The sequence below is a fragment of the Nannobrachium achirus genome (assembly GCF_963921795.1).
Source record: "Nannobrachium achirus genome assembly, chromosome: 12".
Lineage (NCBI taxonomy): Eukaryota > Metazoa > Chordata > Actinopteri > Myctophiformes > Myctophidae > Nannobrachium > Nannobrachium achirus.
This window is the reverse complement of record NC_137832.1, coordinates 25,141,196-25,163,286: the sequence shown is the minus strand read 5'-3', so window position 1 is coordinate 25,163,286 and position 22,091 is coordinate 25,141,196. Positions and strand designations below refer to the sequence as shown.

Sequence of the window (22,091 nt, the reverse complement as noted above, 5' to 3'; positions counted from 1 at the left end):
GTCCCGGGGACACAGTAGATCACAGGGAAGATGGGAGCTGTGGATAATCTGGAGCAGGCAGCCGTTACCAACCATGTATTTATCGGGTCGCTCTCAGTTCTCCTGCTGACCAGACCTTTCAGTGTGAATGTAATTCATCAGAGGCGCTTAAAGCAGCAAGCGCCTCGGCAAACAAGCATTTCATCAAGGCCGTCGCTCTCTCTCTCTCTCTCTTTTCACGTGAGCAGGGGTGACAAAGGTAACTCGAGTCCCGTCCCGTCCTGTCCCATTGCACATGCAGGATATACACCCTCTCTCTCTCTGCCTCTCTTCGACTCCAAACCAAACAGAGAGGACGCAGAGAGATTTGCTCGTGGCCCTCGTGCCATAATGTTTTATGACTGATGATTGAGTCCCAGGAGTGTCCTGGGCCAGGTTCAACAGCCATCCACAGCCCTTCCATTCTGGACCTCAGTCAGCAGATCAGCTGATAGACTGCTGCTTGTCCGCTGTTTGTCTTGGGCACGCTTCCCTAGACGGCCATGAATGATTAAGTACCTGGATGCCCTACACGTACAATATGTTTAATTGTTTTCTTATCTTGTAGTTGAGCAATAGATGAACTTGATTTCTATTGTTTTGTTCACATAATAATTATTTCTGGTGATAACCATGAAAAAGATGTCAGTGTGAGTTGTCACCCTCAAGAAATGTTTTGGTGTGGAGTGTGTGTGTGTGTGTGTGTGTGTGTGTGTGTGTGTGTGTGTGTGTGTGTGTGCGTGTGCGTGTGCGTGTGCGCGTGCGCGTGCGCATATGTAAGCACCTTTTACGTACATGTGCACAAGCACATGCCCATGTTTGTGTCCCTGAATATCTCTGCATTCATTATTATGCATGAGTACATTCTTTTTTCACCTACAAATGTGTGCAGGATATCTTTTCACTTCTTTCACATTTTATACCAATCAAAGCTAAATTACACTTTTTCTTTTTTTTTAAAGATTTGTTTTTGGGCTTTTGCCTTTATTGGATAGTACAGTAGACTGACTGGGAATCGAACCGGCGACGCCACCAGGCATCCATGCCTATGTGGCAATGCCTAAGTGATATGTGCCTGGACCGGTAGGCCAGCGAGTGCCCCTAAATTCTACTTTTAAATAATATCAATACTTTCTGTAAAAGTTTTTTCTTCTACTCAAAGGACATGTAAATATGAACGCAAATAACTTTATTTAACCACTTGAGCCCTATCCAAAAATGTTGACAACCTTCTCCTATAATGACATGCCCGAAATAGCTTGAATGTGGTTCAAATTCGGGACACATTGGCTGCATAATTCCCGATATCAATGTCAAGTAATGGCCAATATATTGGCCAAAAGGATCGATCTGGCTCTATGCCAGACTTAGACTCTGTCTCATTATATTAACTCATTTTCGGACACAATTTTCTTACATTTTAAATTAGTCTCTGCGTGTCCATTGTCTGTCTGCATGTTGTGCCAGCTTATAAGTGTTGATTTTAGAAACACTAACCCAGCAGAAACTTCAGATGATACCATTTATAGTCAAGCTGGCCTTGAATAAGTTCAGCCACATATTTTCTTGTGTGCTTCCTCTATAATGGTTCCCCCTAGATTGTTGTATCAATCTATCTCAACCTCCTTTGAAATGAATTAAAACACCCTCGCTTGCCAAGCTCCACACTTTCCTGCACTTTCTACAGAATCTTCTCAGAGTTCTGCAAAGCATTCTTGAATCGTGTTATGTTAGTTTTATTAGGAATGTAGAACAGTTGGCTGTGAAGTGCTTAAATTCAGGAGACTGATTAAACAGTGTTAATAATTTGGTAATGGGTTATTATGCTCTCACAAGGCAGTGCTTTTGCAAAACGGCAAGTCTCAGAAAATTTTATATACTTTTTCAACCAGCCAATCAGCAAGCTCACAACGCTCCGCGATGCTTTGTGAATGTGAGCCCAAAACATAAATACGTTCAAACAGTTCACATTTTTATTTCAAAAGCAGGACACCACGTTGAAAGTGGTTGTGGTGTTTGACGTTAGACTTTTTGTGAATCTGTCAAACGTTGTCAGGTCCAAGCTCCCGTGCCTCTGACCAACCCTGGGGTCTCCCAGCTGAGCGTCCGTAGTGACGGTAAGATCCTGGCGTCAGCCGGCTGGGACCATCGAGTGCGCATCTTCAGCTGGAAGAAGCTGCGGCCCCTGGCGGTGCTCCAGCATCACACTGACATGGTGCTCAGTGTGGCCTTCTCAGACCACCAGGAACCCACCCACAGGCTCTTGGCCACGGGCTCCAAGGACCAGCGCATCAGCCTCTGGTCAATATACAACCAAGCTTCTGACACGGGATAAGTTGAGCTATTTACAGTGGGTAAAGGGTGGGTGTTGAAGCTTCCTTCAGGAGGATTGGATTGGATCGATTCAATCAATGCAAAGCATGCATGCTGTATGCTTTCTTCTGAATGTTTATTTTCGTTTACACAAAGGTATATGGAACAGAAAGAGCCATTGAGTTGAGCTCTGTGAATGTGGAACATTGGTCCATAGCTGCTTCAAGAGTCCTACTTTAGGGGGCAATACACCTGGACGTAGTCTCCCAGAAGAGAATTGAAACTAATTTGACTGATGACACAAATGTTGAGATAGTCACTCATTCCTCATAGCAAGCAAAAAGAAAATTGACAACCATATTCCCCCAATTTTCAGATATGTTATGCCATATGTCATTTTTTAACTCCGCATTTAGACCTCTATCTCATTACAATTCTTTATTCTGTAACATGATACGTTTCTTGGGTGCCATTTGTTTACCTTGGCATTTCTACATTATGTCAACAGCTGTAGAATAAATGTACAAATATTGATTGTAGTCCGATCAAAGATCGTTTGATGCATACACAGAAACGAATTGGTTCTGATGAAAAAGTATAATGTGTAGTTACGGCATGGCAGTTTCACACTGTGTGTACAAGAGGCCATAGATATGCAATTGATCACATTTTTACTTTAGATTTTATTTTACTTTAATTTTTCAGTTACTTTTTTTTACAGGTATGAATAGTCCTTTACCTTTGAAAATGACTGTATTTCATGTTATCAGAATGAGAGTCACATCGATTCCAAATCAGCTGGTGCATATGCCTGCGTGCATTTGGTGCAGACATATTAAGTATTGACAATAGCATAGGGTCCAAGAGGATACATTCAGTCTACAGTATAGACTATATCTACTGTATAAAAATACTGCATTAACATCTTATATACTTCATTCATTGACTGGGTTCTAGGGGTCCTTGTCTCAACCTCTTTTCTCCCTCTGCCTACCTTTATCTACAACCTGCTATTTTCTGCAAATTTCGTCCTGTTTTTGCCAAATGTTTTTGATTGATTGATTGATTATTTTATTAGACAAAAATGGAGAACAGTAAAAGTATTGTCGATACAATTGAAATGTAGTACAGTACAAGTACAGTTAAACACCCTGCCTAAAAGGAACATTTCAAATAAGACCTTTTACAGTCTTTTTTACGTTGAAAGCCCCTGTTCATTTATATGAATGTCCAGAATAGGGACACTATTCAAATGTGTTGCATGTGTAAGTCAATGGTATATTACTGTTTATGGTATGGTGCATACACCCCAAGCTGGCCTGGTATGTGGTATCCAATCCTGCCAGAGCATTCCTCCTTTGCATTTGTCCATCTCGGTTTTTCATGAAATAAATACAATATATGGGGAGTGGACTCTTAATTTCTGAAAAGAAATTAAATAATAAAACTAGTGTTTTTAACTACTTTGAACATCTTTTCTTTTAGCTCAATGGCCATCTAATAGTTGACATTTTGCAAATAAGTAAATACCCACCAGTCAATTAGTCATCCATTTTACCTGCCATTGTTTGCCAAACTCCTGGCGCTCTGTGCTGCTATGTTATTGTGTTGTCTCCTCTGTCAGGAGATTTGCTCCAGAGGACTTGTATTCGAGTTATAAGTCGCACCTGAGTGCCTGTGTAATCCACTGTTGTTATTCTTGCCGGCCTTAAGTTGAATACTGCCCAGAACGGCATAATCCATTTTCAGTAGTGTGTGTGTGCACGCACGCTTGTATGTGCATAACTTTTCTTTCTTTTCTTTTTTCCTTTTTCTTTTTTTCTTCCTTTTCTTTTTTTTTTTTTTGCCTGTGCAAGCAATTTTTGGGCCAGTGTTTGTATTCATGTGCATGCGTGTTAATCACATGAAGGGCCCACAGACAACGGAACGTTTAGTTGGTTTAGTAAAGCTGCTTAAAAATAATGGCTCTCCACAACCTTGACTATCATTAACCTTGATTCAGTAAATACCACCCTCCCTTTTTTTTACTTAGAATTTTCTTTTCTTTTTTCATGAACAATGTCATATCGTTTTTATTTTATTGATTTACACAGATCAAATTCTAAGGGTCAGGGGACCCAGATTTAGCAGACACTAGGAGTTAATGCTTAACCTTTTTTTAACATGTACCCTTCTCATCTACAAGAAATTACTTGTACTTAGTTTTACTTATTTCTCCAGTCTATCTTTGGTCCTTGTATGCAGAAACACATAGCTGAGTTCCTTCAAAAAATAAATTAATCAACTGGACTACACATTAACAAGGTACATTCACACATGTATTGTAAAATAAATATATTGTTTCACAAAAATAGCATTTTCTCGTTTGAAGAAGCTGAAATGTTCTTGTTTTCGTCACAGCCACAGAAACAAATTGAGCTGTTGTTTGTCCTCCTGGTTGGTTTCTAATAATATCTGTGTGATTCAGTGAGCAGCACAGTGTGCATGGTGTGAGCTGCCGTGTTCCAAGGCCAGTGGCGAGAGGCCCTGGCAGGGGCCCAGACTTCAAACCACACGCAGACGTTCTGCTTCATAAAGACCTGCTCCCCTGAGGTAACCCCACTGAGTGGAGAGGAGCATTTGTGTTTTTTTGTTTTTGTTTTATTTACAGGAACAATATCACTCAGTGTCGTGCTCTAACTGGCCAATGGTCTTTATTACATTTCAAATTCTCTAATATGAATATGAATTGATATATTTAAATTAATGTGGCAAAAAAAAAAAATCTTGAAGATGTGCGAAATCTGTCTCCTATCTCCCTGCGATTTGTCTAAAAAAACAATGTCCACTAGGCTATTAAGCCATGTCAGGTTCAGAGCATGCATGGTGACTTTGTCCCTGACCATGCTGATGACCGCCTACATTCATAATAGCTTCCTAGTTCTCCTGTAGACTTTGAACAAACAGAGCTGTGTCATCATGGCCTGGCTTCCGTTCGTTCACTGATAAATCAAACCATGGGTCCATGTGCCAATGACTGCTGAATGGAGCAGACAGCAAAGCCTGTGCCTAAAAGGTGTGCGAGTTGAGAGGTGGGGGGATGTCTGAACCTCATAAATCACTTTATAATGGATCAATTAGGAAGTCAATAAATGGACAGGGGGACTAGGGGACCCCCTCCACCCCACAACAGACCCGGACCAGGACAATAGGCCTGCTGCCCCAGTTATCACTAATGTGTGTCCTCCCTTGCTTTGCAGGGCAGGGGTCAGCCTGGCTTTGTGATTGCCCATAAGCCATTCAAATGGGTGAGTAATGTAAGGGCATTTCGTGCGTGCATAAACATGCACGTAATACAAATGTACACACAGTGTAATATACCAAGAAATGTACTGGGCAGATTTGTTGTAAAGCAGTTATTTGGCTAATAGAAATTGTGAAAGAGATGAGACATAAGATAAGGTGATGTATTGTTTTTGTACTTTGTTTTCTTTTCCCACATACTTTCTGAATCTTTTTCCGTGATGGCAAAAGGATATTAACTTCACTACCCTTATGATTAGTGAGAAAAAGGATTGCAGGAACAAATATGAAACACACTTTTGGATCATTCTGGGGTTGTTTACACTGCATTTTGTTTTTAATGATGGTACCCAGAACGGCATAGTATATGGGCAAGCAGGCGATCGAGGCAAGGCGGCAGAAATGTACACGGAGGTAGCCTGAAAACAAACGGTGCGGCACATTGATAGGCCTGTCACAACAGATGTTCCAGATGCGGCGGAGTGTCAAATGATGCCTGGGGTCGCATTATCATCCATCCTCCCTACTCCTCATACTTCTCTGGCCAAGCCCCCTGGCACTCCTGTCTCCTTGGAGCTGAAGACATCTGGGCATAGTCAACATTCAGCGATTTGACGTAGACCCTTATATGCAGTTTTTTTTTTCCTTTTTTCGCTGTTCATCAGTGTGAAGTGAGTGATAGATGCATTGCATACATTATACACTTGAAAATAGCCTAGACTTGTTGAAAGCATGCCAGAGCCGATTTGCGTGCTTGGGCAGAAAAGGTAAATGGAGATTGTATTTTTTTCCCTACACATTACAACACATTGATGGGCTTTATATTGAATTGCAATTCCTCATAATTCCTCTAGCAGGCGCAAATACATTGATATTCCAACACACAGAAGAGTACACTATAATGGCAAGGATTTAAGTTTGTCTGAAGCCCAGGCCCAGGATGGAGTGAAAAACAGCATTGTCAAGGTGCTGAGGCGTAACGAAAACATTTAAAACATTTCCCGGCCTCTCTTCTTGGGCTATACAGGCCTATACAGAAAAATATATTTCACATTTTCTCATTTTACATTGTTATTAATCTAATTCCGAGGACATATTATCAAGCATAGCTAATATGTAATATGTGAGGATTTGGTAATTCGTTGTCCTTGTCCCTCATTAAGGAAATGTCAGGGGGGCAAGTTGTCCGCATCATGATGCATGTGGTGTCAGAACAGCATACAGGCTATAGTTATTATGGCCATGAAAACCTTTTTCCTTTCCCTCTCTCTCTCACCTGCTGACCCCCCGACTAGCAGAGTGCCGGGGCAGGGGGTACAGGTTGGGCGACCACCGGCCCACATCAAGGCCGGGCGCTGGGTGGATAAACACAGCTGGGTCGCCCTAGAGGAAGAGTCACGGGGTGTCGGTGTCCTCCGCCTTCCTGGCGGGGCCTCCTCTGCTCTCATTACCTCCAGTCGGACCTCAGCCTCCAACCTCCAGACTGAGGCTTCCTGTCCACGTCGGAGCTGCAGGAACTGAAAATTATTGCAATGGAAAAAAAGTGTTTGCGGGGTATAATAGAAAGCGCAGCACTTGCCTGCATAAATAGGCCTATAACTGTATGGCTTGTTGCCACTCTAGCCTATTGTCAGTGTGTGTCAAGTGTGTGTGTGTGTGTGTGTGTGTGTGTGTGTGTGTGTGTGTGTGTGTGTGTGTGTGTGTGTGTGTGTGTGTGTGTGTGTGTGTGTGTGTGTGTGTGTGTGTGTGTGTATATATAATATGTGTGTGTGTGTGTGTGTGTACTGTGTGTGTATATATATATATATATATATACACACACACACACACACACACACACACACACACACACACACACACACACATACATACACACACACAAAATTAGGAATATTCAAATTTACATACATTGACTCTTGTAAAGGTTAAAATAAAATTGTCAACTGTTTCCGAAATAGCTAATAAGACGTGGTGATTGATGATCTAGATAGGCCTACATTTTTTTTGCCATTAATTTAATGACCCATCCCAAGGCCATTAAAATTACACTTAGGCTACCTACTAGTAGCCATTATTGGCGATAGAGTGGTAGTTATGGGCCTACCATAAACAAAAAGAAAGTATACGACCAATTAGTCGCTGTTTAAATAAGTGGAAAGATGATTTAACCTTTGACATTTTTACAAGTCATTAACTGTCAAAGGTCAGGCGCTAGCGGCATCCTTTTCCTCTGGCCTACCTTGGAGCTCAAAGCTGCGACGGGGAAGAGAAAAATAGGATCTACATTATGGGAATGAATCATTAGGGTACGTTTCCTTTTGTTACCGTGACAGTCACAAATCCCCAAAGCAGACAGTTTTTTTCTCAACGAGATTAACCTTGACAACAAAGCATTCCTCACGGAACTTCAAATGGAGATGGAAATCGTTCAACAGATAGGGGGGTTTCTCGACGCTCCAAAAATATAGGGCCCAGACTACAACTGTCCCATTAAACATGAGAAATGATATCCTTTTGGAAAGGAAATGTAAATGCCTTTTTCCTATTTGTGTGACATGGAGTTCTCATTTTCTGGGAACACAGGTCATGTGGTCTCTCCTGTTTCTTTTGTTTTCTTTTTTTTTAAATACATATATATGTGTGTATATGTATACGTATATTATAGGTCTACATATCGACGGCTTGGAGCGAAAAGGGCGTAAGTGACATTCTGAAATATTTTACAGGACAGCTTTCCATTGATTGTAATTATTTAATTGAATATATGTTTAAGCAATCTAAACTTTAATACAGATTAGGCTTCAATGAATATATTTAAAAATACTTTTTTAATGTTTTTAATTACCGTAAAGTATTACAATCAATGGAAAGCTGTCCTGTAAAATATTTGAGAATGTCACTTACACTCTTTTTGCTCCAAGCCCTCGATATAATCGTGTGTGCTGCTCAAGAAACAATCATTGCAGTAGTCCTAATACCGTATTCTGCTTGCATCATTATGGACAACTACAGGCTGGCATGGTTAATACCGTTTTATTTCTGTGTATGGAAATGACTGCGTGAAAGTATGGCATGTTGAGAGAATCTACCGTACGCCTCCTTTCTGAGGTCTCTTTACATGTATTAACATGCATATGACGGATATGTGTTTCTTCATTTAGAACCAGGTGCGGAACGTGACATTTGAACTGCAGCCCACAGTACAGTCCAGTGTTTAGACAGCTTCCAGCTTCTCATTCCCACTGATACACGAACACTGTACACCGCAACCCATTTCAAACAGCAAATCCGGTCAAGAGAGACCTGAACAATACTATCAGTGAAGTTAAGCCTTCGTGTTTCCCTCCGCCCCGTGTAGCCGCGCAACAGCCAGACCGCGACTGTGAATGGAAGACTGTCAGAGAGAACCCATATGTTTTTTATGAATTAAAAGTAAAAGAATTTAATGTTTATTTTACAGATACAGAGCAGTCATTCTGCTTCTTTTTTTTTATTTACTTTAGAATTGCTGCAAGTCAGTGCCATGGTACAAGCTTCTCAGAGCTGCTTGAGACGTCCATAATGTTTCAGAATCAAACCTTCTGCTTCTTCCTCCTCAAACAAAAACATTTCAAAGTGTTTCGACACCCCCTCTCTGATGAGCTCAACATGCAAAAATCTCATCTACCTAGAAGCTCGATGGACTATGATAACATATGGCTTTTTTGAAAGCGAGAAAACGAAGAAAAACAAAAAGTGCATCCAACACAGAAAAAAAAGAAATCATTCAATTCCAGTCCGTGATCAAAACAAATTGTCCGTCCATTTTTAAGGAGTCGTCCCTTCCCGCCTGTGTCCTTTATTTGCATGGCTCAATGTATGCACTGCACAGGCAATCGGGTGCCCTGACGAGAAGGTATTGCTGTTTGGGGTTACAGGTCAAATCAGACCTCTTGGAGGGCTCCTCGGAGGACCTGGCTGTCATCCATCCCGTGAAGATACGTTTCCTTTAAATAAATATGGCAGGATTTAGTTTCTCTCCTAGGTGTGTGTGTGTGTGTGTATGTGGGGTCTCCAGCAACCAGGACCATAGCTTTGTGAACCCACTCCCATGTAGGTTGTATAAGAGCCACAAAGACAGTCATCTTGTGTTGTTTTCTTTTTTTTCTTTCCTCCGCCTGTTCGCATGCATTCCCCACAGTGCCATTATCCAAAATCACAGTTCGCCCTCGGTGGGCAGCAGTCATTATCTCGGCCCATAGTCATAGTTAGAGGGAGCACTTGTGGCTGAGTACATATTAGCCGTGGCGGGGTTCATGTGATGGTGGTACGTGTGGCCCCTGATGCTGGGTAACGGGTAGGGCGAGGGCCGGGTTTTGGCCCCCAGGTAGTGTTCATAGCTGGTGGGGTACTTGTAGGGGTGGTGGTGCAGAGTGTCAGGGGGTAAAGAGTGGGGATCCGACCGCAGGTCGTGTGGAGGACTGGGGCGGCCGCTGGTGAGGGGCACAGCGTGGAGTCCTCCGGGGACGGGCAGCGCGGGGCTGAGGACGCGGGACATGAGCTGGTGGGCCGGGTCCGCGTGGATGGGTGTGGCACTGGGGTCTCGCTCGTACTCCCGTCTGCTGTCCTCTATACAGAGCAACAGACATATAGAGGAAAGTCAGAAATAGCCATTTTAGTGTGGGCTACATGTTCCAACAAGTGAGACTTGTTCTGTAGGCCTACTAATAATATAATTATTTTTTTCTTTATTTACTCTTTATTTATTTTTTTATATTTATTTGATCCACAACAATATTACAAAACATTGGTAAAGCATAATAACTTTTTCGTGTATATATATTAATGTGTATAACCAATGTGCAAATAAAGGAATCTATATAGACAACACAATACTTAAACAAAAAAGACTTAAGGCATATTTAGAGAGTCTGAAAATTAGATACAAATCTTGAATAACATGGAAACATTCTGTTGGTTAAATCGAATATCAATAGAGGCACTGGCTTAACCACTATCAGCATATCAGCATTCGAACTTTGTCAGGATAATACTTTTTTCTTTTCAAAAATCATTAATACTTTTTTTTCAAAATCTTCTAAGTTACCGTAATATGACTTTGTCTCAGGTGAATATGAAACAAAGAGAGCTAGCTGCAGACCTTTCTCTGAGCCGTTCTGCTGAGGGGGAGACGACATTGGGTTCCTTGTTCTGGCAAAGGCACTCATTATTGGCAGGGAGCCTGGCCTGTGATTCCTGGGCCTGGAGCGCAGAGAGAAGATTCAGTTACACAGACAGTTAATGAGCGTCAGCACCACAGTTCCTTTATTGTACATTAAAGATGGATGATGTGTGGGCACAATAAACATCTATACTGATACAGGTGCACACAGGGCATGTATATTTGTATTACGGTCCAGATCATGTTCATTTCTAGAATAAGCATCATAACATAACCTAACATTAAAAGCGACCAAAAATCGTATGAAATTCCCTCAACGGCCCCAAAAAAACGACTAACAATATAGTGTTGTTTATGTAAAGCAGTCGGCTGCATGACTCAAATTGAGCTGTTGAGACAGTATAGGCTCATGAATACGAGCTTGTGGATTCCGTTCATACACAAAAAAATGCAGTCTTTTACTTTCAAAGATGGGGCCGTAGTCTACTCTAAGCATTGATGGCAACATTCTTTCAGCATCAGAACAATTTGTGTCGGAGAAGTTGTCAATCTCAGAGAAATGCATTGACTTTCTAATTTTGCCCTGGATTGTCTTACTTAAACATTCCAGCAAACCTTGCCCGCCCAACACAAACAGGCTAAAATAAACACAATTCTTGTAATCGGGACTATTATGCCCATGTCTTCTTATTTTACGTGTTAATTATTATTATTTTAGGGCTGCAACGGTTCACATAATTCATGGTTCGGTTCGATATTTTGGTTTGACGTTTCGAAGTCAAATATTTCCTTGATTTATTTGTTATTTTTTGTAATTTATTAAAACTACGTTTTTGTTTGAACTTTGAACAATATCCAAGTTCTAGGAGGTTCTCAAGGTGGGGTCCGCAGACCCCCAAGGGTCCTTGAGGGGGTTCCAGGGGGTCCCCAGCTAAATTAGTTGATAGCATAAAAATCTGTTTAACCTCTTTAGATGTAACTTTTTCATTGCACATTCTGTTCAAAGTGGGTTTAAAAAATGCTGTAGAAGCTATTTAACTGTTCACTTATGGATGTTGAGTTAAGAAAAACAACTCTTCCCTAACACTGGGTATATGGTGCACAATCTTAATATGTTGGTGTGAAACTATGTATTTTAGTTCTGCAATAAAAATAAATAAACTATTTCGGTTTATTCCCTACTGACTGGACTGTTTGGTATTTTACACCCCTATATATATATAAATTAAATTCTAAATATATACATACCAGTCCTCTGGGTCACAGTCCCTGAAGCCCTTGGCGAAAGGATTACTGGCTATCTTCAGCTGTGTGATCTGGAATGAAAAAGAACATCAAATGTTACCATGTAGCATTGTTGGAAAGAATCAACCAGACAAGTCTAGGCCTACTGTATATCGTCGTTGTCGGGTGGAAACCTTGTATGTCCAAAACTGTTTGTTTTGTATTTATCATTTTTAAAATGATTTAAACTAGTGAAAACAGCCGATCTACGAGGCGTTGTGTGCTTGTAGATCTGCTGTTTTCACTACTTTTGTGCGACGGCCTTGTGTGATGAAGCAGTGCTTTACTTTGCGAAAGAGTTTGCAAATTTGAAACTTGGAGATACAAGGTTTCTCTGCCTGACAGTGACGATATGTTATATTCAAATGTGTAAAGTAAAAACTTAGTTTTTATGATTGCATCGTGTTGAATTGCAATGTTTCTGTAATGCCAAACGTCGTCTTCATCCAGACATGTAGCCTAAACAATACAAAAGAATGTACCCACTCCTCCATTTGCAATGAGCACCTGAACCTACACACAGAAAAACACTGGGTTAAAAACAACCCAATTTGGGTTGTTTCCCAACCCAACACTGGTTAAATATTGGACCGACCCATCGCTGGGTTAATTTAACCTAACATGTTGGGTTATTCATATTACCCAATGTGTTGGGTTATTTAAAATGTATTATATTTCCTCATTATTATATATTACTATTATGTTGGTGGTTCCTTTTTTAAATTGAAATTTCATCGGTACAACTGATAGTTGTCAATTTAATTAAATAATCACATTATCACAAAGCATGGGCAAAGCGATTCAGCCTATGCAAATCTTCCCTGTTAAGTTAGAACATGAACTAATTTATTGGCATTGCCAAAATGAGACACTACTTGGAAGAATAGCATGGTCCCAGAGGCTAAACCTTCAAGAGCACTCAAAGGTTCTGCATCTAATTTCAACTTTAGGGGGAGGGAGCTCAACCCTAACCTAGCACCCTAGCACTTTAGCATTATGGTTGAAGCTCAAATACTGACAAATCAAATTCTGACATAATGTCAGTCAGCTTGCCTTGGCAGACACTTAATGGACACATTTAGCATTTTTTGCTCCTGAAAGCTTAAAATGACACTGGAAATGCTTTACCCAGCATGCTTTGCATTGCTATGCAAATGCTTTGCATTGTTATGCAAAGCAATGGTGACCAACGTATTTACCCAACGTGTTGGGTAGTCCAAAATAACTCAACAAATTCTATGGAAATTACAACCCAACAGCTAATAACACCATACCCAACAGAAATAACTCAGCGAATTGGGTTATCAGAATACCCATTTGCATGAAAACAACCCAATTAAATAACCCAATAGGCTTAACCCAGCCAAAACAACCCATCATTTTTTAGTGTGTATATTGATTAAATACCTCCTTCATTTAAAATAGTTAGGCCTATGACTGTACAAAATTATGTTGAGACATTTTAGTTAAGATTGGCCTTATGCTGACGGATAGGAATTTATAGATCAAAGATGATGAAATTACAGGTGTATTTATGAAGTTTGTCCATTTGCAATATAGCCAAAATCTTCTCATGAAAGTCTATTTTGTTTACTCAGGTGCCTAGTCATTGCACTGTATTCTTTACTTTGATTTGCACACTTTTACCTTTTTGCCAAGTGAAAGGTTTTTAAGGTAAAGGTGTTTTTTTTTTTTTTTTTACCTTTTTCACAGAAAAATATTGTATTTAGTATTAACCTAAAACATAATATGGTTAGAAGAAAAATATGCATCTCACGAAGAACTGGAGTCTAGTTCTTCATGAGATGGATATTTTTCACATCTTTTTTGATTGTCTAGTAGGCAATCAACTGTATAACTGTAAGTAGAGCACATGTAAACTACATCTATGTGTAAAATCGGAAAGGCATGCCTAAGTGTGACCGTGACCTACTTCGCGCATATTTGCCGTAACATTTAGATGAAGTCACTTGTGACAACCTTGACGTCAGATGAATAAATAGTGTATGGGACCTTAGTGAATATAGGCCTACACGTACTGCAGTGATATGATTTGTAGGCGGTAACGAAACATAAATACAAAATTACTCGGGATTGTAATGACCACTAAGCATCCCCAAACATCATAATTTGATAATTCGTTCCTTTCTTTTTATATTCACTGAAAAAGAGAGTGGGGGAAAAACCACTGATTGCAAAACGGTGTGTCCAATCAGTTTTAACGAATACACGAAAATACTATCATTCCCATTGTATTACATTGAATAGCCTATAGGCCTACTCATTGCCTTTGTTTCACGTTAAACATTTCGTTAATTAATCTCTGTGGTAGCATATCTTAATGATATTCCCCAATGACCGGTTTAGAACCGGATATTATTATTAATATTTATTAATCATGCCTTTTTGTTTTCAAAATCATGATTCACTGACTATATGCCTCGAGATGCTATTTAGAAGTCGTCTCCGTTTAGTCTTGGACATTCGTTCATATCCGTGGTTTCATATAGGCCTAGGCCATACAATGAAAATAAAATAAGCTGATAATCTAAATAGACACACTGGGCCTTTTGGGAAAACCGTTTGCATGCCACACATGATGTAGTGCTGCTATCCACATAGACCAGTGGTTCCCTAACATATTAGCCGGTGACCCATAAAAGAGAAATTAGACGTTTGCCCGGGACCCAAACTAGTGAAAATAGCCTATCTACAAACTCGCTGCATTGTGAGCTTGTAGATCTGCTATTTTCACTACTCCTTAATTGTTATTATATTTTATTATAGATATGTTTGCTTGTTTGTTTGAAAAGTTATAAAATTCCTTAAAAATATCTTAATTTTTGGGGGAGGGAAATAGGGAAATTTTAGTAGGAAAATAAATTATATTTTTACTTGAGTCTTGACCCATAAAAAATATTTTATTATATGGTTTAATGATGGCTTCTTACCCTGTGATTCTGGTACGCGGTCACCGCTGTGAATCGTGTTTCTTCGAAAACAAACGTTTTATAATTCTCTTCTGCGTATTTCTCGCTGTCTTTCCGGGGATCGACATAGACAACGTGGAACCTCGGCTGGTATCTATGCATGGAGTTTAGAATGATCTGCAGAGAGGGGGAATGAATGGTAGACCAGTCATACATTGCAAGCAACGCAAGTTAGAAACATGCACATTGGTGATTCGATGCCTACTTGAACTAATGTTGCACTAATGAGTGGGAGATCGTTCAACTTGACTGAATGGAACGACTAATGATCGCGATTAGCATCTAAATGGGCCTACGTTTGTTAAAATGTGGATTTCAATGACAATGCAACATCAGCATACCGCTAATTCATTATGCATTTAGTGAAAGCTATAATATTATCGTGTGTATGTAGTGTATTACGCACTGCCTATTACACACACACACACACACACACACACACACACACACACACACACACACACACACACACACACATACACATACACATACACATACACATACACACACACACACACACACACACACACACACACACACACCTGTCCCCAGCCATTAGATTAGCATATTGATTCATTATGCTTTTTTGCGACTTTCATCTTTCCACTATATAGGCAAACTATGTAGACCTGCAGCTTATTGAAACGAATATCAAATTATAACTTAATGTGCACGAATCGGTAACAACAGATCAGTAACAAATAATTGGATCAATAATCTAAATTGAGAACGAACACAATGTGTGGTAATGATCCTATTAGAAGCCATCTGACACCAGGCCTCGCGCAGTGCATTTATGTACATAAGGTTAAAGGGATTATGTTAACGTCCACGGTCTTAATTGAATGCATATGTTTTCTTCCCTTTTCGTCTTCCATTACTACGCTCGTCGATGCAGCCTATTATAGTCCTATATAAACACTCACATGGCCATTATCGTCCAGTAAGTTGTTGGTGAGTTTGAGTTTATCGAAGGAAACGATTTGCTTCATCCACTGCGCGCCCTTGGCGGGGGAGTCGGGGTGGTAGTGAACTCTCCCGGGAGTTGCGGGGTCAGCCTTACCGGCGACCAGCCACGAAGAGCTGTGAAACGCATACCTGGAAATGACACAAGAAAAACACCATCAACATCCACCATATAGGCCAAACGTGGCGTCAATTTCTCGCTTAAAGAAATAGTTCATCCCCAAAATGAGGGTTAGGTTGTTGTTGTTTTTTTGTTTTGTTTTTTTCTATATCGAGTCAATTCAATTCAAAGGAGCTTTATTGGTATGAGAAAACTTACGTTTACATTGCCAAAGCAAGTTTCAAAACATAAGTCACCCAGGAGACTTGAGTATATTTTGTTTTGTTTTGTTTTGTTTTGTTTTGTTTTTGTCGTACTCTAAGTCCTAAGCCAATCATTTGATTATAATAAATGTGTCTGTCCCCATTGAGTTCAATTTATTATAATCAGATTATTGGTTTAGAAATACGACAAAAACCTTTTTATTATTATTATTTTTAATTGAACTCAAGTCTCCACGGGGTGAGTAATCAATATAGGGACATTTTGCGGGTGAACTATTCCTTTAAATAAAAACGAACCTATATAGGCCTACGGCCAAATCTTTCAAAAGGTGGACATTTTATGGAGTTAAAAAATACCAACGTAACTGCTTTATTTTATGTTACCTATATCGTTTGTCGTCAACGGGTAGGAAGTCCATTAGTAGCATGTAGTCCGCCATGGGATCCATTCCAAATATTTTCACTTGGAAAGTTGGAAACATTCGCCTGGCGAAGAAGAAAATGTGGTTGAGTTGAGTGGAACCTTGGTCTTCTATAGAACACACTATTGCATTGGTTCTCAAAGTGGGGTCCGAGGGAGTTCCAGGGGGTCCCCAGCTAAATGATAGTTAGGAACCAAATTGACCCTTGTGGGTATGTAACTCAGAGACAGAGTACAAATGGAACCAAATTGACCCGTTAGGATCCATTGGGTTCCATTTGTACACAGTTAAATTAACATTGCTTTTACAATATAAATTGCGGTCCCAGAGATAGAAATGAAGTAAAATGGGGGACCATAACCTCATGCATGTCAAACTGGGGGGTCCCTGAAATTAAAATGGTTGAAAATCACTGCTAGAGCTGTAAAGATCTCTTATATGACGAGGGTCCCTGGCATTTCTTTTCAAATGGGGGTCCACCGGGCTAATAAGTGTCAATTCGGGGGTCCTCGCATGCATGAAAAGGTTTGAGGACACTGCACTATCGCTCGTTGTGAGAGGAGTTTATATAATTAGGCCTATTTTGTTCAATTCGTTGTAGGTTCTCTTTTGGAGTTTTGTCCAATATCAGGCCGTAAACAAATGCAGGCCTAGTTATTCTGAGGGCTTTCATGCTTGCTGTTTCTGGGTTCTTCCGTTCGAGGCAGAGCCTGGCTGCATGCATGTGCACAACAGAGGCTATAGGAAGACAGAGACCACGAGCAATTGAACATGACGTGATTGAGCGCGTGCAAAAACGAGAACAGGCCATGGTTTAGATTCCGAGGTTATCCAAATGGGGACTCGGGTTTGTAGCCTCTTTCACTTATGGGCTATATAACCTCCCCAATTCACTGCGATTTCTCCTCTGCCTTCTGATGAAATCCAGACACGGTCAAACACACACACACACACACACACACACACACACACACACACACACACACACACACACACACACACACACACACACACACACGACGCGCACATTTATTTATCTTTCCTCCTCGCGTAGGCTATTGTATCATGTGTGGTGGTGCGTGGTGTGATATAGGCCTGTAGGCCATATCTCCCACGCCACGATGGTAAAGTTTTTATGGAAAACGGACTAATCCGCCACGCACACAAAGTGAAAGGGATCCTACAATCACCGCTCAATTAACGTCAGCTTCTATTCAAGGCGGCAGTTGTGGATAGGTGAGGCTAAAGTAGCTTTTAAAGTGCTGTCCTGGCTTTTGGAGTGATAGATCAGTTGTCAAGTATAGAGAGAGAAAGTAAACTGAAACTCGGGCCCTTACTTTTGGAATTTCCCCAAAAATAAAATAAGGAAATATGTTCCCGATATATGTCATATAGCGGCTTAATTTATGAAGTTAAATCAGTGATGCACATTATTTATGTTGATTACAACGTTTGTACAAACTGAAAAGGCAATTCCACAGAATTGGCCCAACAAGGTCCGATTTTTGCTGCCTCTGCACAATTAACCTACTCATGCACTTTAAGCACGTCATCTTCTGTTAATTTCAGTGGCCTACTTTTACTAGAACAAATCACACTCGTGCTAATGTACACAAAAAATGTATTCTGAGATTATAAAGAGGAAGCGGTGGGAGGTATAACCTATATATATTAAATTTGTATAATTTGGAAACATGTTGTTATCCAATATAGACGCATTTAATGGCCTGAGAAAAGAAAACGCATCTAAAAACAAAGTGACATTAATCAAATGGGATGTCACGTCAATAACACAAGTGATACACGTATTATCTGCGATTACAATTAATGCCGTAAAATGTATCTTTGAGTATGAGTATGTATATATCCAAAGTCTCGCGCATCATCGTGGTGTTTAAACATAATACTAATAACATACATTACTAATACATTACTAATACTAATAACATAACAAAAATGGTTGTTGTGACTCATCCAAACATAATAGGTGAATATTTGCACAACACCTTTGCAATAACACTCGTGACATGTCTAATAAATCAGACAAGGCCTATAAAATAAATACTTAATTATTGTCTTCTTTTTTTGAATATAGTTTCAGAAAGAAATACTATTTCATTTCTTGCGAGTGTCCAGCTTATCTATAGCCATATGAGTTTCACTAAAGTGGGTTTACATATTTAAGACTAAAGTATTACAGACCAATAAAAGGATTATCGTTTTCTCATATTTCTTATATTGTATTGAATTTTCTCCCTTTCTTTTTTTTTAGAACAGCCATCGTCATGTTATTACTAGCCTATAACACATTTCTTCTTTCACTGGAAATAAGGCCCAAACAATCAACAAATGAATTCAGAGAATAATCAATAGCGCTATTAGCCTATATAGGCCTACTCAAAGTTTTGTGTTTAAAAAAAAAAAAACTAACATTTCAGTTCAGCCATTCCTCTAAAGTGGTTCCTGTGTAAATAAGACGAAAAGCTTACTAGGATCTCCTTTTAGTTGACCTTGTACCAGTGATTTGTACTGTCATGAAACTGTACCTTTTCCTATGCAACCTTCCAATAAATTCTTCAATCAATCAATAACTCACCTGCCAGCCTTGGTAACAATCATCTCCGTCCCCAGATTGTTAAATTCGTCCCATAAAGCTTTCATTTCCAGCTGAACGTTAATGTTGGCTACTTTGGGGTTCTTCTTCACTATGGACTTGCTGTTGGGAGTGGAGCTGGACGAGGAGGACGAACAGTTGGAAGTCCCGGTGTCGCCCTGCTGGGCCTGGCCGGGGTTCGACCCCGAATAGTTGTAGTTGTGTTGCGCGGCCGGGCAGGGCTCGAAGTGGGCCTCGTGTTGGCTGTAGGGGTCCCCCGGGGAGGGGGAGAGGTGGTAGCTGCCCGGCGTGTTGAGGCTGCTTAGGCTGCTTGTCGTGAAGGCTGCAACATCGCAAAAATGGGACAGCTGCGTCAACCACGGGCTGGATATTGCTGAAATCATTCCAAAAACTGGATTTTACTGATATGCGTTGCACTTTGGGGTGGTTACAAAACAATGGCTAAAAAAAAAAAAGTAGAAGCGAGATTCTGTTATCTTCTTTGAATAAAAGACGTCACGCAGAATTGCGCCTCTTTCGATAAGAAATAGTTTCCGTCACAAGCATTCATTAATCCTCGAGGTTGCATCCAGCAGCAGCGAACTAGGTTGTCTGCTAGACAATCGGTCTCTCACTGCATTTGCCTTGTGAGGCTTGTAAATGTCCGAATGGCGACAAAAAGTCAAACCGAAAACTTTTTGCGTCCTTCCCGTAGAATTATCGAACTGTTTGGAGCCAAAAAAATAGACATTGGTGCGTGTAAAATCTTTTTTTAATAGGCTATAATATTGATCTGTGTTCTCAGAAGTAGCCTAACTGCGTCTGATCTGCGCTACTGCTGTGTGCTACACTGCAATCCAGAGTCTTCTCTTATCTCTCTCGGAGGGCCTCCCCTTCACGATAAAACCGGTTCTTATTTCTATTTAGATAAGGAACTGCAGGTAATGTGCCTTTCCTCGCCTTGGGACGAGACTGATTGACAGTGAAGTGCGCCCCTTTTTAATGGGCTTTCCGGCACTCATTTACTTTTGGATAAGGGTATCGCCCACATCGCGTCCACCATTAACAATAGACGGGGCTAACTGGCACAGTGGAGTATAAACGGTTTACAAGGTAAACAAACACTGATTTGCATGAACAAACAAACAGGCGGTGTACTGGTTGAGGTGACTGTATTATCGTTCTTTGACAAACAGGGCTACGGAACTGACCCCAGTGAGCTCAGAAGGTCTATTATAGTCTGTTTTTACCATTACGCACGGGTGCCCACGAGAACCCTCCTCCTAGCTTCATTTTCAGCGCTGCTCTTGCCAATTCAAGATGACTCCACAACGCTTTGGGTGTGAAACTTTTTCCCCCCTCTCTCAGATTGCCTGCTTTATGCTGTTCTCCCCTTGTGGTTATATGTGAATTTGCCTAGTTTACCCCAGTTGGCCAAACTGCGCATTCATTATATTTCTATATTTCTTTCATCTGTGCATCAAGCAGCTACCCCTTCACTTGTGTTTTTATGTGGTTTGGGGAGGTTTTAATTACAACAGTCTGTACGCCTATATCTTGGGTAAGATATGTGCATGCACGCCACAGCTTATAGTCTAGCCTACTCTACTGCAATAACACCAAAGAAAAGCTGCGATCAGAACATCAAGCTATGTTATTGTCAAGTGGGCGCTCGTACCTTCCATTTCCCGGGTGACAGTGCTGTAGTGCATTTTAAAGGAACCGTAGTTGTACAGGTCTGGCTTGTGCAGCCCAGTAGCGGCAGTGCCTTGTTTGTCAAACGCCGAGTTTCCTGCTTGTTCCGCGGCCGAAATCAGAGAGGCAATACTGAAAGCATTCGCCTTTGGAGAGAGGGGACCGCTGTCGTCCATAGGCGAGAGATCCGAGTCGAGAAACACCGTCCCTCCTCCGCTCTCCAGCCGCTCGGTACGCTCGCTCTGAGAGCGAGAAAGGGCTGCACACAGTGGAAAGCAACGTGTACTGGAATAGTTTTACATTCCGCCACAGTAGCAAATCGCTGGTTAGTTGGAGAGACTGTGAGTTTCTAGCAGGAAGAACCTCCGTAAGTTAGAAGAAGCAACAGTAATTCCCACGGGCTACTTTGAAGACATGGTCATCTCGGAAAAACGTTTTGTCTCGCACTCAAATTCATTTGGTTTGCCCCAACACGTCCTCTCTCGTATCAAAACATTGTTCATCCGCAGCGAGAGCTTCCCTTCTTCCCCCATTCGGTGGCGGGGGTGATGTCATGTGAGTTCAGTTCTCTGTAGTGTAGTCTGCCTGGAGGAGAAGCTACTGCAGTGCCGAGAGAATGTCAAAAGTGAGAGCTCCACGCCTCCAAATGCACGACACGAAAAAAAAAGTGTCTACTCTCTCCAATGGATGTTTTATTTGAATAAGACCTTGTCAATCATGTGCCACATTCAAATTCTGCCATGGAGAGAGAGATGGGGGGGGAAAAACAAAACAAATTGCTATGTCCGGCTCCCAAGTGCACCAGTTTACTGTAAATTATACTGTATTTGTGCGTATTTAGTTGTAAACCCTGCAGTTAGCTTGCGCTGTGCCGTCATTGCCTGGGATAATACTGTTGTCAACGTAGACAAGCCAACAAATGTTTATTCTGGATCTGTTTGTGCTGATATGACTTTCATTGACGAGCTTAGATTACACTTTATGTGCATAGTTCTACTGCTTTATTTTCTTATAAACACTTTATTACACAATGTTCAGTGTCC

General features: G+C 40.8%; 2 protein-coding genes across 2 annotated transcripts in view; one reads left to right on the top strand and one right to left on the bottom strand.

Annotated features, from left to right (window-relative positions):
• Positions 1-3,601, top strand: part of gnb1l (guanine nucleotide binding protein (G protein), beta polypeptide 1-like) — a 48,542-nt gene extending 44,941 nt beyond the window's left edge. Inside the window, exon 7 of the mRNA XM_080738045.1 lies at positions 2,075-3,601. Coding sequence (XP_080594171.1) covers positions 2,075-2,353 — 279 coding nt within the window. The 3' untranslated portion in view covers positions 2,354-3,601. The remainder of the gene's footprint in view (positions 1-2,074) is intronic.
• Positions 3,602-9,838: 6,237 nt separating this feature from the next.
• tbx1 (T-box transcription factor 1) lies at positions 9,839-21,224 on the bottom strand (the record flags this gene model as incomplete). The annotated part of the gene is made up of 8 exons (XM_080739209.1): positions 9,839-10,221; positions 10,754-10,854; positions 12,023-12,090; positions 15,010-15,165; positions 15,975-16,146; positions 16,723-16,824; positions 19,357-19,696; positions 21,032-21,224. The coding sequence occupies 8 exons, from the start codon at positions 21,222-21,224 to the stop codon at positions 9,839-9,841; spliced, it is 1,515 nt and encodes a 504-aa protein (XP_080595335.1).
• Between the last annotated feature and the right edge of the window lie 867 nt (positions 21,225-22,091).